Below are 17,246 nucleotides of genomic sequence, written 5' to 3'. Positions count from 1 at the left end.
TCCTCCTGTTTGGCCATGAGCTGCTGCAGGATGTTTGTCTCTTCAGCCTCTACAGGTGAGGAGGAGGAGGAGGAGGCTGCACTGCTCACAAGCAGCACAAGCAGCAGTGCAAATACCACCATAACTTTTCCTGACATGTCTGTGTGTGAAAAGAGAAAATGATTCTTGTTAAAGTAAGTTTAAATATAAGCACTCAGTAAAGACAAAGTTGCTGCACCTGTGAGTCCTGGACGAGCGTCGCCTCTGCTGCAGATGTGTTAGTTGTGAGCAGGTCGGGCTGTTTATATAGTTTGATGTGAGGTCTGAAAATCAAAGACTGATAACAGTGTTCAGTGCTGAGCCTTGCATTGATTGGGAGATGGGTACACTGAAAGGATGTGCGTACAGGAAGTGATACACCTCGACATGGAGAAAGCCGTCATTATGCTTTTGACTTATTTGAAGGAAGCTTTTGTTGCACTGCAATAACAATAAAACAGCTCGATGTGTTTAGAGAAGAAATCCAATACTCCTTTACAGCCTGTTTCAACCAACACAAATCTGATGTAACTGTGTGGACACGTGAAGACGCAGGTTTTCCCCTGATCATTCTGAGCTTTAGCAGTTACCATTAATCCAACAATCATACATAACAGAACGCCTTCAGCTGGACAGTTATATCCCACAGGACTTGGTGGAGGTGGTTTCCACCCTCATCAGGCTGTGGCCTGTACTTACCAGATGACATGCACACAACCCTTTTAGTAGAAATACATCAGATCTCTATTGCATTACTGCTGTAGTATAGATTTCCTACAAGTGGCCCGGTTTGTGTGCATCCAGGTTCCCCTGACAGTCTGTGATGCTTAAAGGGACAGTTCACCCCCAAAAAAATCAAATAATCATATTCTCCCTGTGGTTTGTAGAGCTGTTTGCAGATGAACAGATCCAGGTCTTAACTCTGCTTTTGTAACTTAATACCAGTCTTCTGAGAGGTTGCACTGTTAAAGAAAAAGGACGATACATGGCAGGTGATTGGAGGAGGCAGGAAGCTGGCATTGGTATGTCAGTAAATTACTGTCCTTGTAAGGACTGTATATGCATATTAATCGTCCTTATTCGGTGTCATCACTGAAAAGAGTGCAGCATGACTGGATGTAAAGTCTTATGGCATCCTCCTCTGTGGTGCTGTAGTGTTTGTCATATAGTGGATGCATGTAGTGTGCAGCGATATATGAATGTTGGTTGTAGTTGCGTAGAGTTCCTACATGAAGCTGATTGAATTTTCATATGTCACCACAACATGATTTCTGATGAGAGACATCACGGAGTATTGTTATTGAATTTTTCAGACAAACAAAAAAAAAATCAACACACCTCAAAACTGTGTAAACAGACAATTAGCAGGAATAATACGACACATGGGTTAAGTATCTGTCAATAATACATAAATAACACATAAACAACCTTTATTACATTTCAGCTGAGGAGCAACAGCAACACAAGTGCACACATTCATCTGCACACAATGGCTTAAATGAACAAATGCGAGCTGCCAATTGAACGGCTGAGAGTCGGTCCTGCAGGTGGTTGGAATGTCACCTGGTTGTGCTGCGCTGCAGAGACACAGGTGTAATCATTTACAATTTGTCCAGTCTGAGACGACCCACGCCCATCCGCCAAATCTGAGACAACACACGATGCACGCACCCCGCCCAGCCAAAGGTCACATTTACACACACACACAGATTATCAGGCACGGCTGCAGCAGATTGTTGTATTTATAGATGTTTCTTTGTGTTTTTTCAGTCATGTGTTTACTTCCTTGTGCAGCTGCTGCAAGGTTATAATAAAACAATGTATTCTGTGGCACTGCAGAAAGCAAGAAGAGAAGTGGTTGATGAAATGAAACACTTTTCATTCTCAGTGTGACTTCAAAACCAATGATCATCATGTATGACAGGATCAAGCTGAATGGTCCTGAAGTTAAAAATACACCAGGACCTGTTATACTACAGGAACATTTTTTAATGATGTTGTCCAGTCAGCATTATTAGGAAGAGAGGAGAGAGAGGAGTTTCTGTATTGCCATGCTCAGCCAGCTGTTACAGTAGAGCCGACATGTACCAGGATGAAGAGAGGGTCAGAGAAGGTCCCCTGCAGACTTTTAGTCCCACTTTGTGTCTTGTAATGCAAACAGAAGCTCCCTCAGGCATACATACAGCTGCTGTCATCAGCTCAGCTGCAGCTGCAGCCTCTCTGCTGCATTCAGCTGAACACTTTGATATTGAAAGATGCCGTTTGGGCAGCTGTTGTTAAAACCAAATGATTAGACTCACTTGAACACCACATGCTGGAGGCTTATAAATAAATGTTGTTGACACATAATCTCAAGTTTAAATGCTTGTTTGTTAATGATGGTTGTTAGTGAAAGTCGGAGCTGCATATTTCTACTGTACAAAGTGTTATCTGTTATCTGTGTTTACCTGTCTGGGTGTGTCGCAGCAGATTGAGATGTATATCGCACGTTAATCATTTTAGGAATTTTGGTAAGATTCCTGTAAAAAAGGCGTGACGTATTGTTTCGGTGAAGGTTGGATGGTGGCCTGGAGTTCACAGCCCTGCTGTGCCAACAAATGTTTGACAGTTCTTCTGTCTGCTGCCTGTGATTTATTGAAGAGGACAGGAATAATCTGCTGATAGCAGAAAAGAGGAACCACCTGTCTGGTGTATATGTTGCTGTGAGGACAAAGAGCAGGTTTACTTGTGGCCCCTAGATCGTTTCTAAGACCTGCTTACTGGTTACAATGGTAACCCAGCTCCTCTCCTCTGCATCAGGTGGAGTGAGTTCAGAAGAGGCCAATTCATCCAAACTGGGAAGATTTCATTCATGCTTTTCTTCTGCCATCTTCATCATCATCTACGTGCTCATTATATGCTTTAAATCTGAAACCATTAGTCAATGAATGAAAGTTTTTCACTTGTTTCATCAGTTCATCAATGGATGAATCATGAACAATCAATCAATAATGCAAACAATAATCGGGTGCAGCAGACCGCTGCAGTCACTTTAAAAGATTTTTTTACGTGCAAGTCTGCCAAAGTGAGAGCTTGCTCCATTAACTATTTTCATCAGCTTCTTTGACATTTTAAGCTGCCCAACCTGTCAGTCGACCTGTCGATCACGAAGCGTAACTAATGCTGCTGCACACACCTAATGAGTATTTTTTAAAAAAAACATTATCTGCATTCCACACATGTTATGACATGTAACCTGATGCTGGCTCCTTCCCCTTAAAGTCCTATAAAAGCCCCCTGGGACCAGGACAGAGTCACTCCTCCTGGACTCTTCAGCTCGGTGCACCACCTGACCAAGTCATCTCCTCCTCTCACCATGTCTGTCATCCAGCAGTCGCTGTCATCCAGCAGACGCATCTCCACTGGCTTTCAGAGCCGTTCACCCAGCGTGCATGGAGGAGCCGGAGGCTACGGGACCCGCATCTCTCAGTCCAACTGGTACTCCTCTGCAGGGTCCCAGGGCCTGGTCGGAGACATCGGGATATTTGGTGATGAGAAGGTGATGATGCAGAACCTCAACGACCGCCTGGGCTCGTACCTGGACAAGGTAAGTCCTGATCATGATGGCAGGTATCATCACCACTAATGGACACATTGTACTACAATTAAATATAAAAATATGAAGATATTTAGACATGTACAGTATTTAGAATCACATTAGAGTGAGTTTACAAGCAGTTTGCATTGTGACAATAACAGCAAATTAACCTTGATATTTGGTGACATCTGGAAATGTTTTTGTTGGCTGAAGCAGGTCAGAGCACAGTTGTAAAAATGTATTTACTGTAATCTACTAAAGTAGCCTCATTGTCTATTTCTGAAGGAGTGGTGGCATTAATAAATAAAGTAATGCTGTTAATCTGATTTACAGCAAATTGAATCAATGAAATATGCTAAATTAGCACAATAAATCAGTTATAACAATATTTTTATATCATTAATCAATCATCGATCAATACATGTATTTTGCTTTGTGCCTGCGCCTTTAAGTGCAAACCCCTTTTGATGTCACAAGGGGCTACAAATGAAAAACAGGATTAGAATCCATGGAGAAAGCAGAGAACAGACCTTTTTTTCTCAGATTTCGTTGTGGACATGATATGTAGTCATTACATTTACATTGTTTGGAGGAGTGGTGAGTGAGAAGTTGACTGAACCTGGCTGCGTGTGCAGGTTCGCGCTCTGGAGACAGAGAACAGGCAGCTGGAGCTGCAGATCAGTGAGTTCTGCACGAAGAAAACTATCAATTACAACAACTACGCAAGCTACTTCGCCAGCATCGCTGACCTGCAGGCTGAGGTACCGCTCACATGATCACAAAAACACTGACAACTGTTTATAAGAAAGAGCAGAAATGTGCATTAGAATGATGGTAGGCAGTCTGCACAGTGACATTTTGTTTGCATTTCCCCCTCTTCACACTTAGATTGGAAAACAAACGTTGGACAACAACAGAATCCTTCTGCACACTGACAACGCTCGCATGGCAGCGTTAGACTTTAAAACAAAGTAGGTTTAATGTCTTATCAAGAAACAAAATGTTTACAGCATCTTCTGAAATCATCTTTTTTCTTAATTCTGACTTTAATGACTTTCCTCTGCAGATATGAGATGGAGCTGAACCTTCGCTCGGTGGCGGAGGCTGATGTCCTACATCTGCGAGGAAACCGGGACACCCTGACGCTGAACATCAGCGATCTGGAGCTCCAGTTTGAAAGCATAAAGTCGGAGTTAGCCAGCATGAAGCTCAGCCACATGGAGGTGAGACAATGTCTAGAGTTTGATTCCAAGTGCAGTGGCGCCACCTGTTGGTGGCAGACTCCCATAAGAGCACAAGATTTAAATGGTCCTTTATTTTTGCAGGAGATAGACCAACTGAGGAACCAGTGTGGCGGATCTGTGACGGTGGACGTGAATGCCGGAATCTCTGTTGATCTGAACAAAGTTCTGCAGGAAATGAGGGCACAGTATGAAAGTCGGATGGAAAAGAACCAGAAGGACCTCGAGATATGGTTCCAGTCTAAGGTGAGGTTCAGGACATTTCACCTCAGAATGTCAGAAGTATGATGAGGACCGAAATCTGTTAACTGTGTTGTGTGTACTTGTGGAAAGGTGACAGACCTTAGACCTAGCATTGAGGTCTACGAGGTGGACAAGGAGCTTCATGGAAAGGTGTCAGATCTGAGGAGCTCCTATAATAGTTTGGAGATACAGAGACAAAGCATCCTCGCCAAGGTAAAACCAACACACAGGTTAATGGTCTGGGATCACCTGATCACACACTTTTTACACATACATGCACATTGAAAAAGGCTAGGACATCTGCAAAGGAGTTCAGCAGACAGCAGCCCAACCATCTCTGTTACAATCCTGTCACATTTCTGTGGGTTCATTTAGAATGGAAACAGCACAGACATAAGTAGAAGTAGAGAGAACTCTAATTTAAAACATAGTCTTGGAGTATAACAGTTATAAAGCTGTAAATCTGTAGCTGTAAAATTGACATTTTCATTATGCACACAGATGTGTCCAACCTTGGAAAACACTGAGAGCTCCACATGCTGTAGATACAGCTGCTCTACAAAACAGTTTTTCACTCTTCTCTGCTTATAAACTATAAAAAAAGCTAAAGATCAGCCAACTGTCCGTCACAAGAGAGTCAGTCGTGGCCCCAGAAGGTTGTTTCAAAACAGGCCTCATGCAAAATCCCATATATGCTGATGTGGTCCTGACACTGTCCTGTTCATGAAGCTCTTGTGATATCACTCCTGTCCGTCCTGCAGATTTGGTGCCTGCAGCAGAATTTGCAAGAAGTTTCTTTGCAATACAAGGCTCAGGTCAAACATCTGCAGCTGACTGTTACCAGGCTGGAGGACGAGCTGCAGCAGCTGAATGCCTCACGGACACAGCAGAAGCTCGATTACCAGCACCTCATGCACATCAAAGATAGGCTTCAGGAGGAGATTGATGAATACAGGAGGCTGCTGGGAGGAGAGAGCTTTGAGCAGAAGAAGTGAGACACTACAATGTCTTTCTATCCTAAGATGAAGTTTAACAAATCAAAGAAATCTGTTTTATAATGATGTGTAATCGCTCCACAGAGCTGTGATCATCAGCAAAGTGACACAAGTGGAGGGTAAGAGCATCGGTGGTTCACTGCTTTCTGTGAATGAGTCTCCAAGCACTGCAGTCAGACCGTGTTTTTGTCCTCTGCAGAAACTAAACCCCACATTGAGAAGCGTGTGAAGACCATCGTGGAGGAAATCGTTGATGGAAAGGTGGTGTCTTCCTCTACGGACATTGAAGTGGAGACCATTCAGTAACAGCACTGCAGCCACTGCCAACTCTTTATTCATTGGTTAAAGGTAGGGTAGGAGATTTTGAAAACTCAGTGAGAGTCAGCCAGATTTTCAAAGTAAACACACGCCCCTTTCTCTCGGAGCTCACCCCGAAGCCACGCCTCCCAATTATATGGACGCGCATTACCTGAAGACGAGCTGCGGTCTGTGACTTCGGCCATCATGCACGTACCTCTCTGGTGCGCGCAAAGCGGGAAGAGAGTGACAACCAGCCAATACTCCGCACAGGGTCCACCCGGAGGATTGGCTGATGTTTTTAGCGTTTTATAGCTTCCACAGATAATTCATATTCTTTGTTTTAATGCGAAACTGCCGAACTAATTGGTTGCTATCGGATTGTAAAGAGAAGTTACACTAATTTAACAAAAAGTGCATCAGAATGAAATCTCCTACCCTACCTTTAAAATAAAATAAAAAAACAACATTCTGTATTTACTTTGCTTCTTTAATGGGGTTACTTTAAAATTGCTGCAGGTGCTGATCTTCTCCCGTTGGTCAAGTATGGAACCAAAAATATGAATTGAAAAACAAACATGATGATTTTTTTATTGCTTTTCTGCGTTGGTGCGACGTGATGAGCTGGAATGAAGTTTTCAAATTTTAAACAAGCAAATGCACACAGAAGTTAAAAAAAAGTTAAAAAAGTTCAATTGTCAGTCTGTTGACAATCGATTAGTGATTAAAATGAGCCTGTTGATGAGGACTGGCCTGATGTTATGTACCTAATATGTCAAAGAATTCATTTTAGAGGATGTTTAGGTTGTAATTCACCATATGACCACCAGGTGTCACCTTTCACTCGCTCTGTGAATAGTGGAGTCCTGGCGCAGCCTCAGGTGATTGTATAACCTTAGTTTGCTTAAGTGGAAACAGATTGTTGCTGCACAGGAGGAAACTTACTCACAGAGCAATACACTGTGGTAAAAACTATGCACAGATATATTCAAAAAAAGAAGCTTAAATCTGATATAAATCTGATGTATGAAAAGTAAAAATGTGTTTTGATTAACTTCACTGGTTACTTTCTCTGTTAAGGTGGAGTAAAATCAAGTGCAGGCTTGATTTCTCCAAAGATTAATGATTCATTCATTTCTTAGTAAGTGACTCAACATGTAAGCCTGGCTTCCTTTCACTGCCTGTGTGCTTCATCCTTCTCACATTCTTTATCATTACGGTTATTAAATGTCATCTAAATCTAGCCATGGCTGGAACATGCTTGTTGTTCCATGTTTTATAAGTTAAGTTTATGAAAGTCTGTTACCCCTCAGTCAGACATGTTGGAAATGAGCTCTCCTGGCTGCATGCTTCTTCATACTTTTCATGCTGTAGGGCTGTTATCCAACATTCTGTGTTCTAAAACACTTCCATCCATCATCTGTGCTACTTGTACCATTTCATATTTTCTTGTGTTGTGTATGGCGTGGTGTGGTGGTGCAGTGGTTAGCACTGTTGCTACAGAGCAAAGGGGGTTCCTGGTTCCATCTGGCGAGGCCCTCTGTGTGTGTGTGGAGTTTGCATGCCTTGGTGCATGTTAGGTTAACTGAGGACTCAAAATTGGCAAAGATGTTTAAGGAACTGGGGGGATGTGGGTATATGTCAGACTGATGGAGATGTTGCTGGTGTTTTGACTATTTGTATCAAAATCTGTGACTAAAGATGAAAAAACCTTCAGTGAAGAGTTTTCAAGCACCCAAGTCTGCCTAAACTACTGGTTAGTCCAAATACAGTCAAAGACATGGAGCATGAGTGGAGCTGAGGAGGACGGCAGTTATGTAGGCAGGAAGCCTGTCATTCAAAGTGGTCAACACTTAATGCGTACCTTTATTTTTTAATTACATTTTATCGAGTCACTTAATCAAAAGAGACTAAATCTTACTTTGGGAGTCGGTCTCAAGTGGCACTCCAGGAACTGCAGTTTGATTTGCGGAAAATGAAGCACTATCTGTGTCCAGTGAGGAAGTTTCCCCTCATCTGACTACAATTATATCCATTAACTCCACAACATTAACAATTAAAGGTTTAATCGCATCCACATGTTCTCTTTATTCGGTTAGTTAATGTGGAGACAATGCAGCGTCTGGATTATTTATATACTCTGTTAAACAGTTGAAAAAGTGTCTGTAGATCAGCTCGGGCTCATTATTCTGTACGTTTCCAGACCTGGCAGACTTTGCAAAAATACTTTTTGGGTGTAAAGGGTGTGACCGATAGCTGCAGGATATCACATGATGCAGCAGAAACCAGTCCGGGCCTGAAATCAAATTAAAACACACACATGCAAGCAGAGGAACATTGTTAAACACATACACCACAAATGTCTGCATCCCACGCTTCCCCTCCTGCACGAGATTCAAGGTGGTGTACTGTTTTAATGTTGGCACACACAGAGGACAGACACACACCCTCACTCACATCGCAACATGTTTTACTTCAATTCAGCCTTAGCCTGGCAATTTAAGGCAAAAACTCCCCATTAACACCTTGAGCAGGACCCGACTTATAAGGTTGGGGACCGTCCTGCTGATGGATGATTGGGTGAAGGAGGAGAAGAGAAGGTAGACAAAACAGAGTGGATGAAAGACGCAGAGAGAGGAACAAACGCAGCAAACATCACACATTACAGAAGACAAACATGGGGTGTTGGGTCAGTCAGAGGGCCAGACCCAAGGGCCAGACCCAAAGAAACCTGCAGAAGGGAGAGAGAGAGACAGGGAGAGAGAACACAAAATATTTCAAACATACTGTTCCTGTTCTCCTCACAGGCTGCGGTTATCTGTGTGAGAGCGAGCACTTCGTACTCAGACTTGAAGAGGCCTTTTACATTCTGAGAAATTCCACTGAAAAGTGCATGGACTATGTGACGCTGTAAACATGTCAGAAAAGATTTACTGAAATGGGTTTTGGCAAAAAAAAAAAGAAACAAAATGAGTACACCCCCACTAACAGTGTGTGTGTGCAGCAGACAGGATCACTGAGGGTTAACTTGTCTTCTACATCAGCTGTAGTTTCCTCTCAGGGAACTCAGCATTTCAGTTACAACAATTCATATTTCACACATTACGATCACAGCCGCACCCTGCTCCACCACCACCACCTTTCATCACTCAGCTCACCTGCAAACATAACACTGTGCACAGCCAAGGTAAGTAAAGCCAAGGGGGGGAGTGGTAGAACATTTATCGCATGATGCATCCAAAGGGGTGCACCCAGCCACTACAGTGGCTCTACTATTAGCCTCTCCTTGAGTTATCCCTGCCCTGCCACTCTGCAGAGAAAACCCATTTACAGTGTGTGGAATACTCAGATTACTCATGATAATTGAGGGGTAGGGGTGTGTACCTACTGATAGCGTGGCCTTATAGCAGGCAGGGAGGGGATTTCAAACATTATGAAGACATTAAAATGTGCAACCCAACCTCAAAATTATGCTCTCAACTGACGAAGCAGCCTGAGGAGATATTACTCACTGATGCTTTATGTCATTTCTAACAACAGCCTACCATTAAAATGTCAGAAAGAAAATTGATCTTTCACAATTCTGACTTTTATTTGTAGAAAGTAACTTTTCCAGTTTGGATGCTTGCTCAAACTGGTGTTTTATAATGCTGCAAACCTATACAATTAACTTTATGAACTGACTCTTTTACTGTATTTTAAGCATGCACATTAAATCAGCACTCCACAGTCCAAATGAAGTGGAATGAACTGCTTCAAATCTGGCTGTACAAAACCAGTGGTATATGTTCACACAGGGGCCTGGTGTGTTGGTGTGAAGAGACCGAAATACCTTGACTCAAACTAATCAGACCCTTGGACATAATTTATAGCTGTTTAGCACATGCATGAGGGTTTTGCAACCTCAGAATGATAAGCAGCAGTGGAAAGACACATCTGGTTTGTATTCCTGTGAGCTGTGTGTGTGTGCACAGTCAGAAATTGGCAGTGATTAGCTGGAGGTAAAGAAAAACCCTTTGTTAGATTTAAGCACTGTACCAAAATGCCAGAAACACAATGCGTCCTTGTTAGAGTGCAGAAAATGAATCCAGAACAGTTTCATGTTTAAATGAAAGCATCCTGTCCACATGCTGTAGGTGAGACAGTTGAACAGAATCTTCTGAGTGCTGTAAAAGAGTTGCAGTGCAGAGCTGGAAAGACGCAAACAAGAGAGGGCTTGTTCTGCTTTGGGCATGACACACATGTCAGAGGACAATGCCAAGAAAAGTAAATAGCGAGCAGGCACATCATTTTCCAGCAGCGCTGTGCCCGGTCTTGTATGATGAATCCAGGTCTTGGCTGATATCACTGCCATCTAATTAAAAAATCCTGCCTCAGACTGGCAAACTGCAGACTGCTGCAGCAAAATGTTTAACATGTGAGTGAAAACAAAGAGAAAGAAATGGAAGTGTGTGTGTGTGTGTATGGATGCTGTTTCAGAGTAAATAAAACTTGATCTTGTTGTTGTATGCAGTGCTGGTTGCCGTGGTAACTGAACAGGTTTGGCTCACTTGGTATGATTGTCTAGGTGAAGAATTATGATATACACTCAATAGTCACATCACCTGACAAAGCTGTGACAGCCTAAGTACCTGCTGGATATGATTGAATAACTCGGCGGAGTACAACAGTGACGGGCGTGTCTGCTTTACAATTTACCGAACACTCAGCAGGAACGAAAAACAAACGTTCACATGGTTGGTCTTGTCTTTATTAAGATGGGGTCTGAAGTCTGTGTGGTATCTTGAAGCCATTACATTTTGTATGAGGTCTGCAGGAAATTATAAGATTTGAATGGCTTCAGTAAATCGCCTCATACAGTAGGATAAAGTTAAATCCCACTTTCTTCTTTTAATGGTTGCCAGGAATGAAAGTGAGGCATTGGAGTGAAGTGGGTGGAGCTGAGCACCCATTTTAGGTAACACTCCTCCCCTCAGGCCTCCACCCACACTAGAGGCAGCAGCAGTAGCAGAATAAAAGGGACACAGAAGCAGATCTGAGGATCTCAGCCATCTCCCTCTCTCCACGACCGGCCTCCTGATCAGAATCAACAATGAACATAACAAGAACCAGCATGTCAAGTGCCTATTCCAGCCGCCCCTTTGGAGCTGGAAGCCTGAGCGGAAGCTTAGGTGGAGGAGCGGTGCGAAGGGGCTATGCTTCAAGTGTGCACGGAGGTGCAGGTGGATCAAGAATCTCTGTTTCCTCTAGTTTTGGAGCAGGAGGTGGTGCAGGCGGTGGTTTCGGTTATGGCATGGGTGGGGGTGCAGGCTTTGGTGCCGGTGGTGGTGGTGGTGGTGGCGGCATGGATCTGCACGTTGGAGCCAACGAGAAGGCCACCATGCAAAACCTGAACGACCGCCTGGCCACATATCTGGAGAAAGTGCGCCAGCTTGAGAAGGCCAATGCTGAGCTGGAGCTGAAGATCCGGAAGTTCTTGGAGAGCAAGGCCGGTCCTTCTGCCCGGGACTACTCAGCTTACCAGGCCACCATTGCTGACCTGCAGGGAAAGGTATGTTGCCTGATTCCTGAAAACCGACCTTCATGTGTGCATGGTTTTGTTCAGGGTCTGTTTTCAGTTTGATGAGAGAATTTGTGGTGACAGAGGTAAACGTTTGTCCCTGACACAGATCCAGGATGCCATTCGTGTGAACGGGGGCATCTTTCTGGCCCAGGAGAACGCAAAACTGGCAGCAGATGACTTCAGAACCAAGTAAGTACTAGGATGGCAGCAAATCTAAAATCAAATGTGCAGCGATGATGAATCTGATCTGATGAATCTTTCGCTGCCTGACAGGTATGAGAACGAGCTTGGCATGCGCACATCAGTGGAAGCAGACATCGCTGACTTGAAGAGGCTTTTGGATCAGCTGACACTGGCCAGATCCGACCTGGAGATGCAGATCGAAGGCCTTAAAGAGGAGCTGATCTTCCTCAAGAAGAACCATGAGGAGGTGAGTACTGCAAACACTGACTGGAAAAATGAGCCAGCTGCTGAGCAAAGCAGTAATGACTATTTATTCCACAGGAACTGGCAGCCATGAGGAACCAGATGAGCGGGCAGATCAACGTGGAGGTGGACGCGAAGCCACAGGTAGACCTGGCGGGCATCATGGCTGAGATCCGTGAGCAGTATGAAGCTGTGGCTGCCAAGAACCAGAGAGACCTTCAGTCCTGGTTTGATTCAAAGGTAAGGCTGGAGAAAACCCTGCTGGTTTAGTTCAGCCCTGTGTGAAGGTGTGTAATAAACTTGTCTTTTTAATGTCCACTACAGTCAGAGTCACTGAACAAAGAGGTAGCGGCCAGCACAGAAATTCTGCAAACGTCCAAATCAGAAATCTCAGAGCTCCGTCGCACACTGCAGGGTCTGGAGATCGAACTACAGTCACAGCTCAGCATGGTAATAATCATCTGGTTCCTTGTATTCTTTTGACCATTCACATAAAAGTGAATCTCCCCCCTTCATCCTCTCTCTCTCTCTTTTTTATCCTCCTCAGAAAGCAGCTTTGGAAGGCACGTTGGGTGAAACAGAGGCACGGTATGCTATGAAGCTCCAAGGCCTTCAGATGCAGGTAACAAGCATGGAGGATCAGCTGGTGCAGCTGCGCAGTGACATCGAGCGGCAGAGCCAGGAGTACAGGATGCTGCTCGACATCAAGACACGGCTGGAGATGGAGATCGCAGAGTACAGGAGGCTGCTGGACGGAGAGGGCAGGTGAGGAAAGATAGAAGAGAAGTTTGGAACACATCATGAGCCTGTTATGAGCTGTGCTGTTGACTGTCCTTCTGTTTTTGTCTCGGCAGTACTGGCAGTGCAAAAACAACCACCACCAGCACTAAAAAGGTGATTGTAGTCACAGAGGAGCTGAAGGACGGGAAGGTGGTGTCCTCCAGCACCACTTCCTCCTAATCTGTCAGAAACAGTCAAGAGCAACACCTGGAGGACACAAACCCAGCATCTGATCCTCCAAAAAATACACAAATGTGAACACAATAAAAGGCTCTCCATTTGACTCGTTGTTGTTGCCATCTGTTTGATCACACCTGATCATGAACAAATTACTTCACGCATTTGTCAGACCTGCGGGTGTAACACCGGCTCAGAATGAAATCATAACAGCTCTAAGCTGATTTTATATGAAATGGAAACAGGTCAGAGGAACAAAAGCTGAGAAAAAAGTTCTCAATAATTTTCTCTGACTTACAGCTGAGCTCTGGGCTTGAGCCCCAGAGGCTGCAGGGATACAGCAGCACAGCTCTGAGCCAGCTTTTGGAGCATTTAAAGACACCTGTGCATCTGAGAAAATCATCTACAGAGCAGAGAGTTAGCTGTACCTTTCCATGTGTGAGAGATAAGAGTGGACAGTTGCAGTGTTTCATATTACTGCCATGTTTTGCACAGGCTGACCTGACATAACCCCTCTGGGTGGCTGACGCAGGCTGTGTGTTGTCTTAGTCTGTCAATCACAGTAATTCCTTCCTCCTCCAACACCCAAAGAAACAATTCAGACTGAGGAACTCATTTCTTTGACCTTTTTCTTCATCGTTTCCTGAGCTGTAACATAACATGCTCTTGGAAAACAACCAAATTTTTCTTTATAAAAGTCTCCACCCCTCTGCATGCTGGGATACATCTGATTAAAGCTGTATCAACCAAGATCTGGCCACTAGAGGGCAGAGTGTGTACATATTTAAAGAAACTGGGACAAACTCGCGCTGCTGGTAAACAGCCAAAGAACCTTATGAATGTCTGCTGCAGCCTCATACGAACAGCATCAGTGTTTAGTGACTTATTGTTAAACTGATTATTGATCAGTGAGTGACAGTTATGGTGATAAGTGTTCATAATCTGCTCAGAAACACACACACACCGTACAAACAAATGTAGTTCAACTGCACGATCTTTATTGGTTTCTTCTAATTCCACATTTCCACTCAACCTAAGCCACATCAACATCCTCTGACTTGCTGCTCTGGACCACCTTTCCATCCACCACGGTCTCCACCACTGTGATGACCTTTGTGACCACTGAAGGAAAAAACAGACACAGCAATGATCAGCATCTAAACCATCACTTCAATGATATAATAAGAACTCTATGATTGTGAAACATGGCTTACCTTTTTTTGTGCTGAACATGGAAGGAAAAAAGAAAGAAGAAATGATTAGTTACATTTTACAGTGAGTGGATTTTGTTCCCTCTTCATCTGAATCCAGGTCTCACCTTTCATCCTCTCCATCCAGCAGCCTCCTGTACTCTGCGATCTCCATCTCCAGCCGGGTCTTGAGGTCCAGCAGCATGTCGTACTCCTGCTTGTTGCTGGCGATGTTGGCGTGGATGTGAGCCAGCTGAGCCTCCAGGCCTGTGACCGCGTTCTGGAGGCTGGCGAGCTGAGAGGAGTAGCGGGCCTGTGTCTCTGCCAGGGTTCCCTCCAGCGACGCTTTCTGTTGGATCCACAGAAAGGTTGTTGGTGATCGAACGTAATAGATTGTTAGAGATGGTACAGCAGCGTGCATGGAACAATCTATTATACTTGCCTGTTAGTGTTACTGTGTGATCTTTACGTTAATGCTACAGCTAGCTGTAAGTTAGCTTAGCAAAAAAACATAAAAACGCCTTGACTCAAATTCAATGTGACGAAGTGCCTCTTATAGGACTCTTGAAGTTGCAGGTGATAACGTCATTGTAACAGACAGACATACATACCATGCTCAAATGTGACTGCAGTTCAATCTGTAGCCTCTGGAGGGTGCTCTTCAGGTCTTTGATCTCTGTACGGGACGTCACCAGGGTCTCTGTGTGTGTGATCACGTCCTGTTCCACTGCTGCGACCTGAGAAAGAAGCAACACATGGCATGTGTTACGCTCCTGTTAGCTCTTTACGAGCAGCAGCAGTCTTACTCTCAGGGCTCACCTTGCTCTGGAACCAGGACTCGAGCTCCTTGCGGTTTTTGTTGATCACTCCTTCGTAGTGTTCCCTGATCTCTGTCATGGCCTGGTTCAGGTCTACGGAGGGAGAGGCGTCAACGGCCACGTTGACCTGGCCGCCCACCTGACTCCTCAGCAGGGCCAGCTCCTGCAAGGGGAAAACGAATGTCAATCAAGCAATGCAGAGACTCACAGTAATCTTATTTTGAAAATGATTAAAATGAGTTGAAGCGTGCATGTTTTCGGTTCTTTGATCTCGGTGTATGTGTGTGCAGCAATGAGCTAATGGAGGGAGAGAAGAATACATGGAAGTGTGCAGAAAAAAAATGACTTAACCTCACACAGTGTTTCCTCAGAGTTAACAGAGTGTGAGGCAGAGGTCATGTGTGTGAACACAATAGAAGGTTATGACCTCTTTGTCTTACACCGTGCTGCTGCTACTGAAAAGATTAATGATGTTTAATTAATCACCTGTGTAGAAGCATGCTTTCAGATTATTTGCTTACACGGTGTGTGTGTGTGTAGGAATGTATTGCAAAGGTAACACTCCCTATCTCACCTCCTCATGGTTCCTCTTCAGCACGATGAGCTCGTCCTTCAGGGACTCGTACTGACTCTCCAGATCCATCCTGGCCAGGTTAATGTCATCCAACGCCCTCTTCAGTCCGACGATGTCCGCCTCCACAGCCAGCCTCATGGCCAGCTCGTTCTCATACCTGGCGAAGTCAGACAGGTCGGAGAGGTTTCAGCGGGTTGTTAAGTTGTCAGGTGATGCATGTGTGAAGTAGCACATATGTGGCTGGAACATGAAAGTGTACTCACTTCAGTTTGAAATCATCAGCTGCCAGTTTGGCGTTGTCGATGTCCAGGAGTGTCTTAGCATTGATCCTGGAGGCGATGCGGATCTGACAGGGAAGGAAACAGGTCAGAAAATGTGCAACTGAATTTAAACACTGTATACTGAGAATAGATCCAACCCAAAACCTCAAAACACATGCATAGGCACAGGCTATAAAACTGACCCACTGATGCTCAGGTGAGCTACACTGCACACCTGCTGTGTGTAATCATCACTTTACACTGAGCTCTATCAGCAGAAGGTGATGCACGGTTGGAATGAAATCAGGAATGACAGTTATGAAAATGACTGAGCCACAGTGACCTACTTTCTAACTGTTAGATTTACTGTCACTCTGACAAACTGTTGAACCACCCACAGATACTCTGTTTTTTTAAAATATGAGGAGAAGAAGAAGAAAACCCACGCCCACGCCTGCCTCCTTCCTCTTACCTTCTCCTTCAGGTCATCAATGGTGGCGTAGTAGCTGCTGTAGTCCCGGGAGATGACAGTCCTGTTCTGGTACCACTCTCTGATCTGCTTGTCCAGGCGGTCGTTCTCCTTCTCCAGACTGCGCACCTTCTCCAGGTAGGAGGCCAGGCGATCGTTCAGGTTCTGCATTGTGGCCTTCTCATTGGCTCCAACATGGAGGTCGAGGCCATCAGCGAGGTTGAAGCCTGATGGGGACTGGAGGTAGCCGGCCTGAGCTGAGGAGATGCGGGTGCCGCGGCCTCCTGCTCCACCGTACACACTCATGGTCTTGTAGGATCTGGAGGTGAAAGACATCTTGAAGGGTCTGGATGTGGATCAGGTAGGATCACTGGAGTTGATCTGCAGTTGAAAGCATAGGTTTAGTCTCCTTGTTTATATACACGCCAAATGCAGCAGAGTGGGAGGGGCTAAAGGCGGCAGTTCAATGGGAAGAATGCAGTTGGCAGATCAACCCCCCCCTCCCTCCCCCCCACTCATCTATGCACTCTCTCCATTACCATGGGTGTGGTAACCTGTGGGCAGGGGCTCATCCATCTCTCCACAGGTCAAACTTGTGATTCCACATTTCACTGTCTC

At 44.7% G+C, this 17,246-nt stretch overlaps 3 protein-coding genes across 3 annotated transcripts; 2 read left to right on the top strand and 1 right to left on the bottom strand.

The window, feature by feature from the left end:
• Window positions 1-2,100: 2,100 nt before the first annotated feature.
• Window positions 2,101-6,460, top strand: LOC114446629 (keratin, type I cytoskeletal 19-like). Its single transcript, XM_028422337.1, has 10 exons — window positions 2,101-2,121; window positions 3,305-3,604; window positions 4,231-4,356; window positions 4,484-4,566; window positions 4,662-4,818; window positions 4,921-5,082; window positions 5,170-5,292; window positions 5,841-6,070; window positions 6,159-6,193; window positions 6,274-6,460. Exons 1-10 carry the CDS (start codon window positions 2,101-2,103, stop codon window positions 6,378-6,380), a joined length of 1,344 nt encoding a protein of 447 aa, XP_028278138.1. The 3' UTR covers window positions 6,381-6,460.
• Window positions 6,461-11,405: 4,945 nt separating this feature from the next.
• krt15 (keratin 15) lies at window positions 11,406-13,423 on the top strand. The gene is made up of 7 exons (XM_028404236.1): window positions 11,406-11,922; window positions 12,041-12,123; window positions 12,208-12,364; window positions 12,439-12,600; window positions 12,685-12,810; window positions 12,908-13,125; window positions 13,215-13,423. The coding sequence occupies exons 1-7, from the start codon at window positions 11,464-11,466 to the stop codon at window positions 13,318-13,320; spliced, it is 1,311 nt and encodes a 436-aa protein (XP_028260037.1). The 5' UTR covers window positions 11,406-11,463; the 3' UTR covers window positions 13,321-13,423.
• An 870-nt stretch (window positions 13,424-14,293) lies between these two features.
• On the bottom strand, window positions 14,294-17,003 carry krt98 (keratin 98). The gene is made up of 8 exons (XM_028404248.1): window positions 16,632-17,003; window positions 16,163-16,245; window positions 15,900-16,056; window positions 15,327-15,488; window positions 15,119-15,244; window positions 14,636-14,856; window positions 14,532-14,542; window positions 14,294-14,439 (listed from the first exon to the last, which is right to left on the bottom strand). Exons 1-8 carry the CDS (start codon window positions 16,962-16,964, stop codon window positions 14,351-14,353), a joined length of 1,182 nt encoding a protein of 393 aa, XP_028260049.1. The 5' UTR covers window positions 16,965-17,003; the 3' UTR covers window positions 14,294-14,350.
• Between the last annotated feature and the right edge of the window lie 243 nt (window positions 17,004-17,246).

This window comes from Parambassis ranga, chromosome 1, assembly GCF_900634625.1.
Source record: "Parambassis ranga chromosome 1, fParRan2.1, whole genome shotgun sequence".
Taxonomy (NCBI): Eukaryota; Metazoa; Chordata; class Actinopteri; family Ambassidae; genus Parambassis; species Parambassis ranga.
Note: the sequence above shows the minus strand (reverse complement) of the source record. Positions and strands in the feature narration are given on the sequence as shown.

Bases quoted from the DNA above. Each gene is read 5' to 3' on its own strand.
- LOC114446629 (XM_028422337.1), top strand. From the start codon at position 2,101: ATGTACCAGGATGAAGAGAGG. The intron at 3,605-4,230 runs GTAAGTCCTGAT...CTGCGTGTGCAG, and splicing joins TGGGCTCGTACCTGGACAAG to GTTCGCGCTCTGGAGACAGA. The intron at 4,819-4,920 runs GTGAGACAATGT...TTATTTTTGCAG, and splicing joins TGAAGCTCAGCCACATGGAG to GAGATAGACCAACTGAGGAA.
- krt15 (XM_028404236.1), top strand. From the start codon at position 11,464: ATGAACATAACAAGAACCAGCATGTCAAGTGCCTATTCCAGCCGCCCC. The intron at 11,923-12,040 runs GTATGTTGCCTG...TCCCTGACACAG, and splicing joins TTGCTGACCTGCAGGGAAAG to ATCCAGGATGCCATTCGTGT. The intron at 13,126-13,214 runs GTGAGGAAAGAT...TTGTCTCGGCAG, and splicing joins CTGCTGGACGGAGAGGGCAG to TACTGGCAGTGCAAAAACAA.
- krt98 (XM_028404248.1), bottom strand. From the start codon at position 16,964: ATGTCTTTCACCTCCAGATCCTACAAGACCATGAGTGTGTACGGTGGA. The intron at 16,246-16,631 runs GTAAGAGGAAGG...CTTCCCTGTCAG, and splicing joins TTGATGACCTGAAGGAGAAG to ATCCGCATCGCCTCCAGGAT. The intron at 16,057-16,162 runs GTGAGTACACTT...TGACTTCGCCAG, and splicing joins GCTGATGATTTCAAACTGAA to GTATGAGAACGAGCTGGCCA.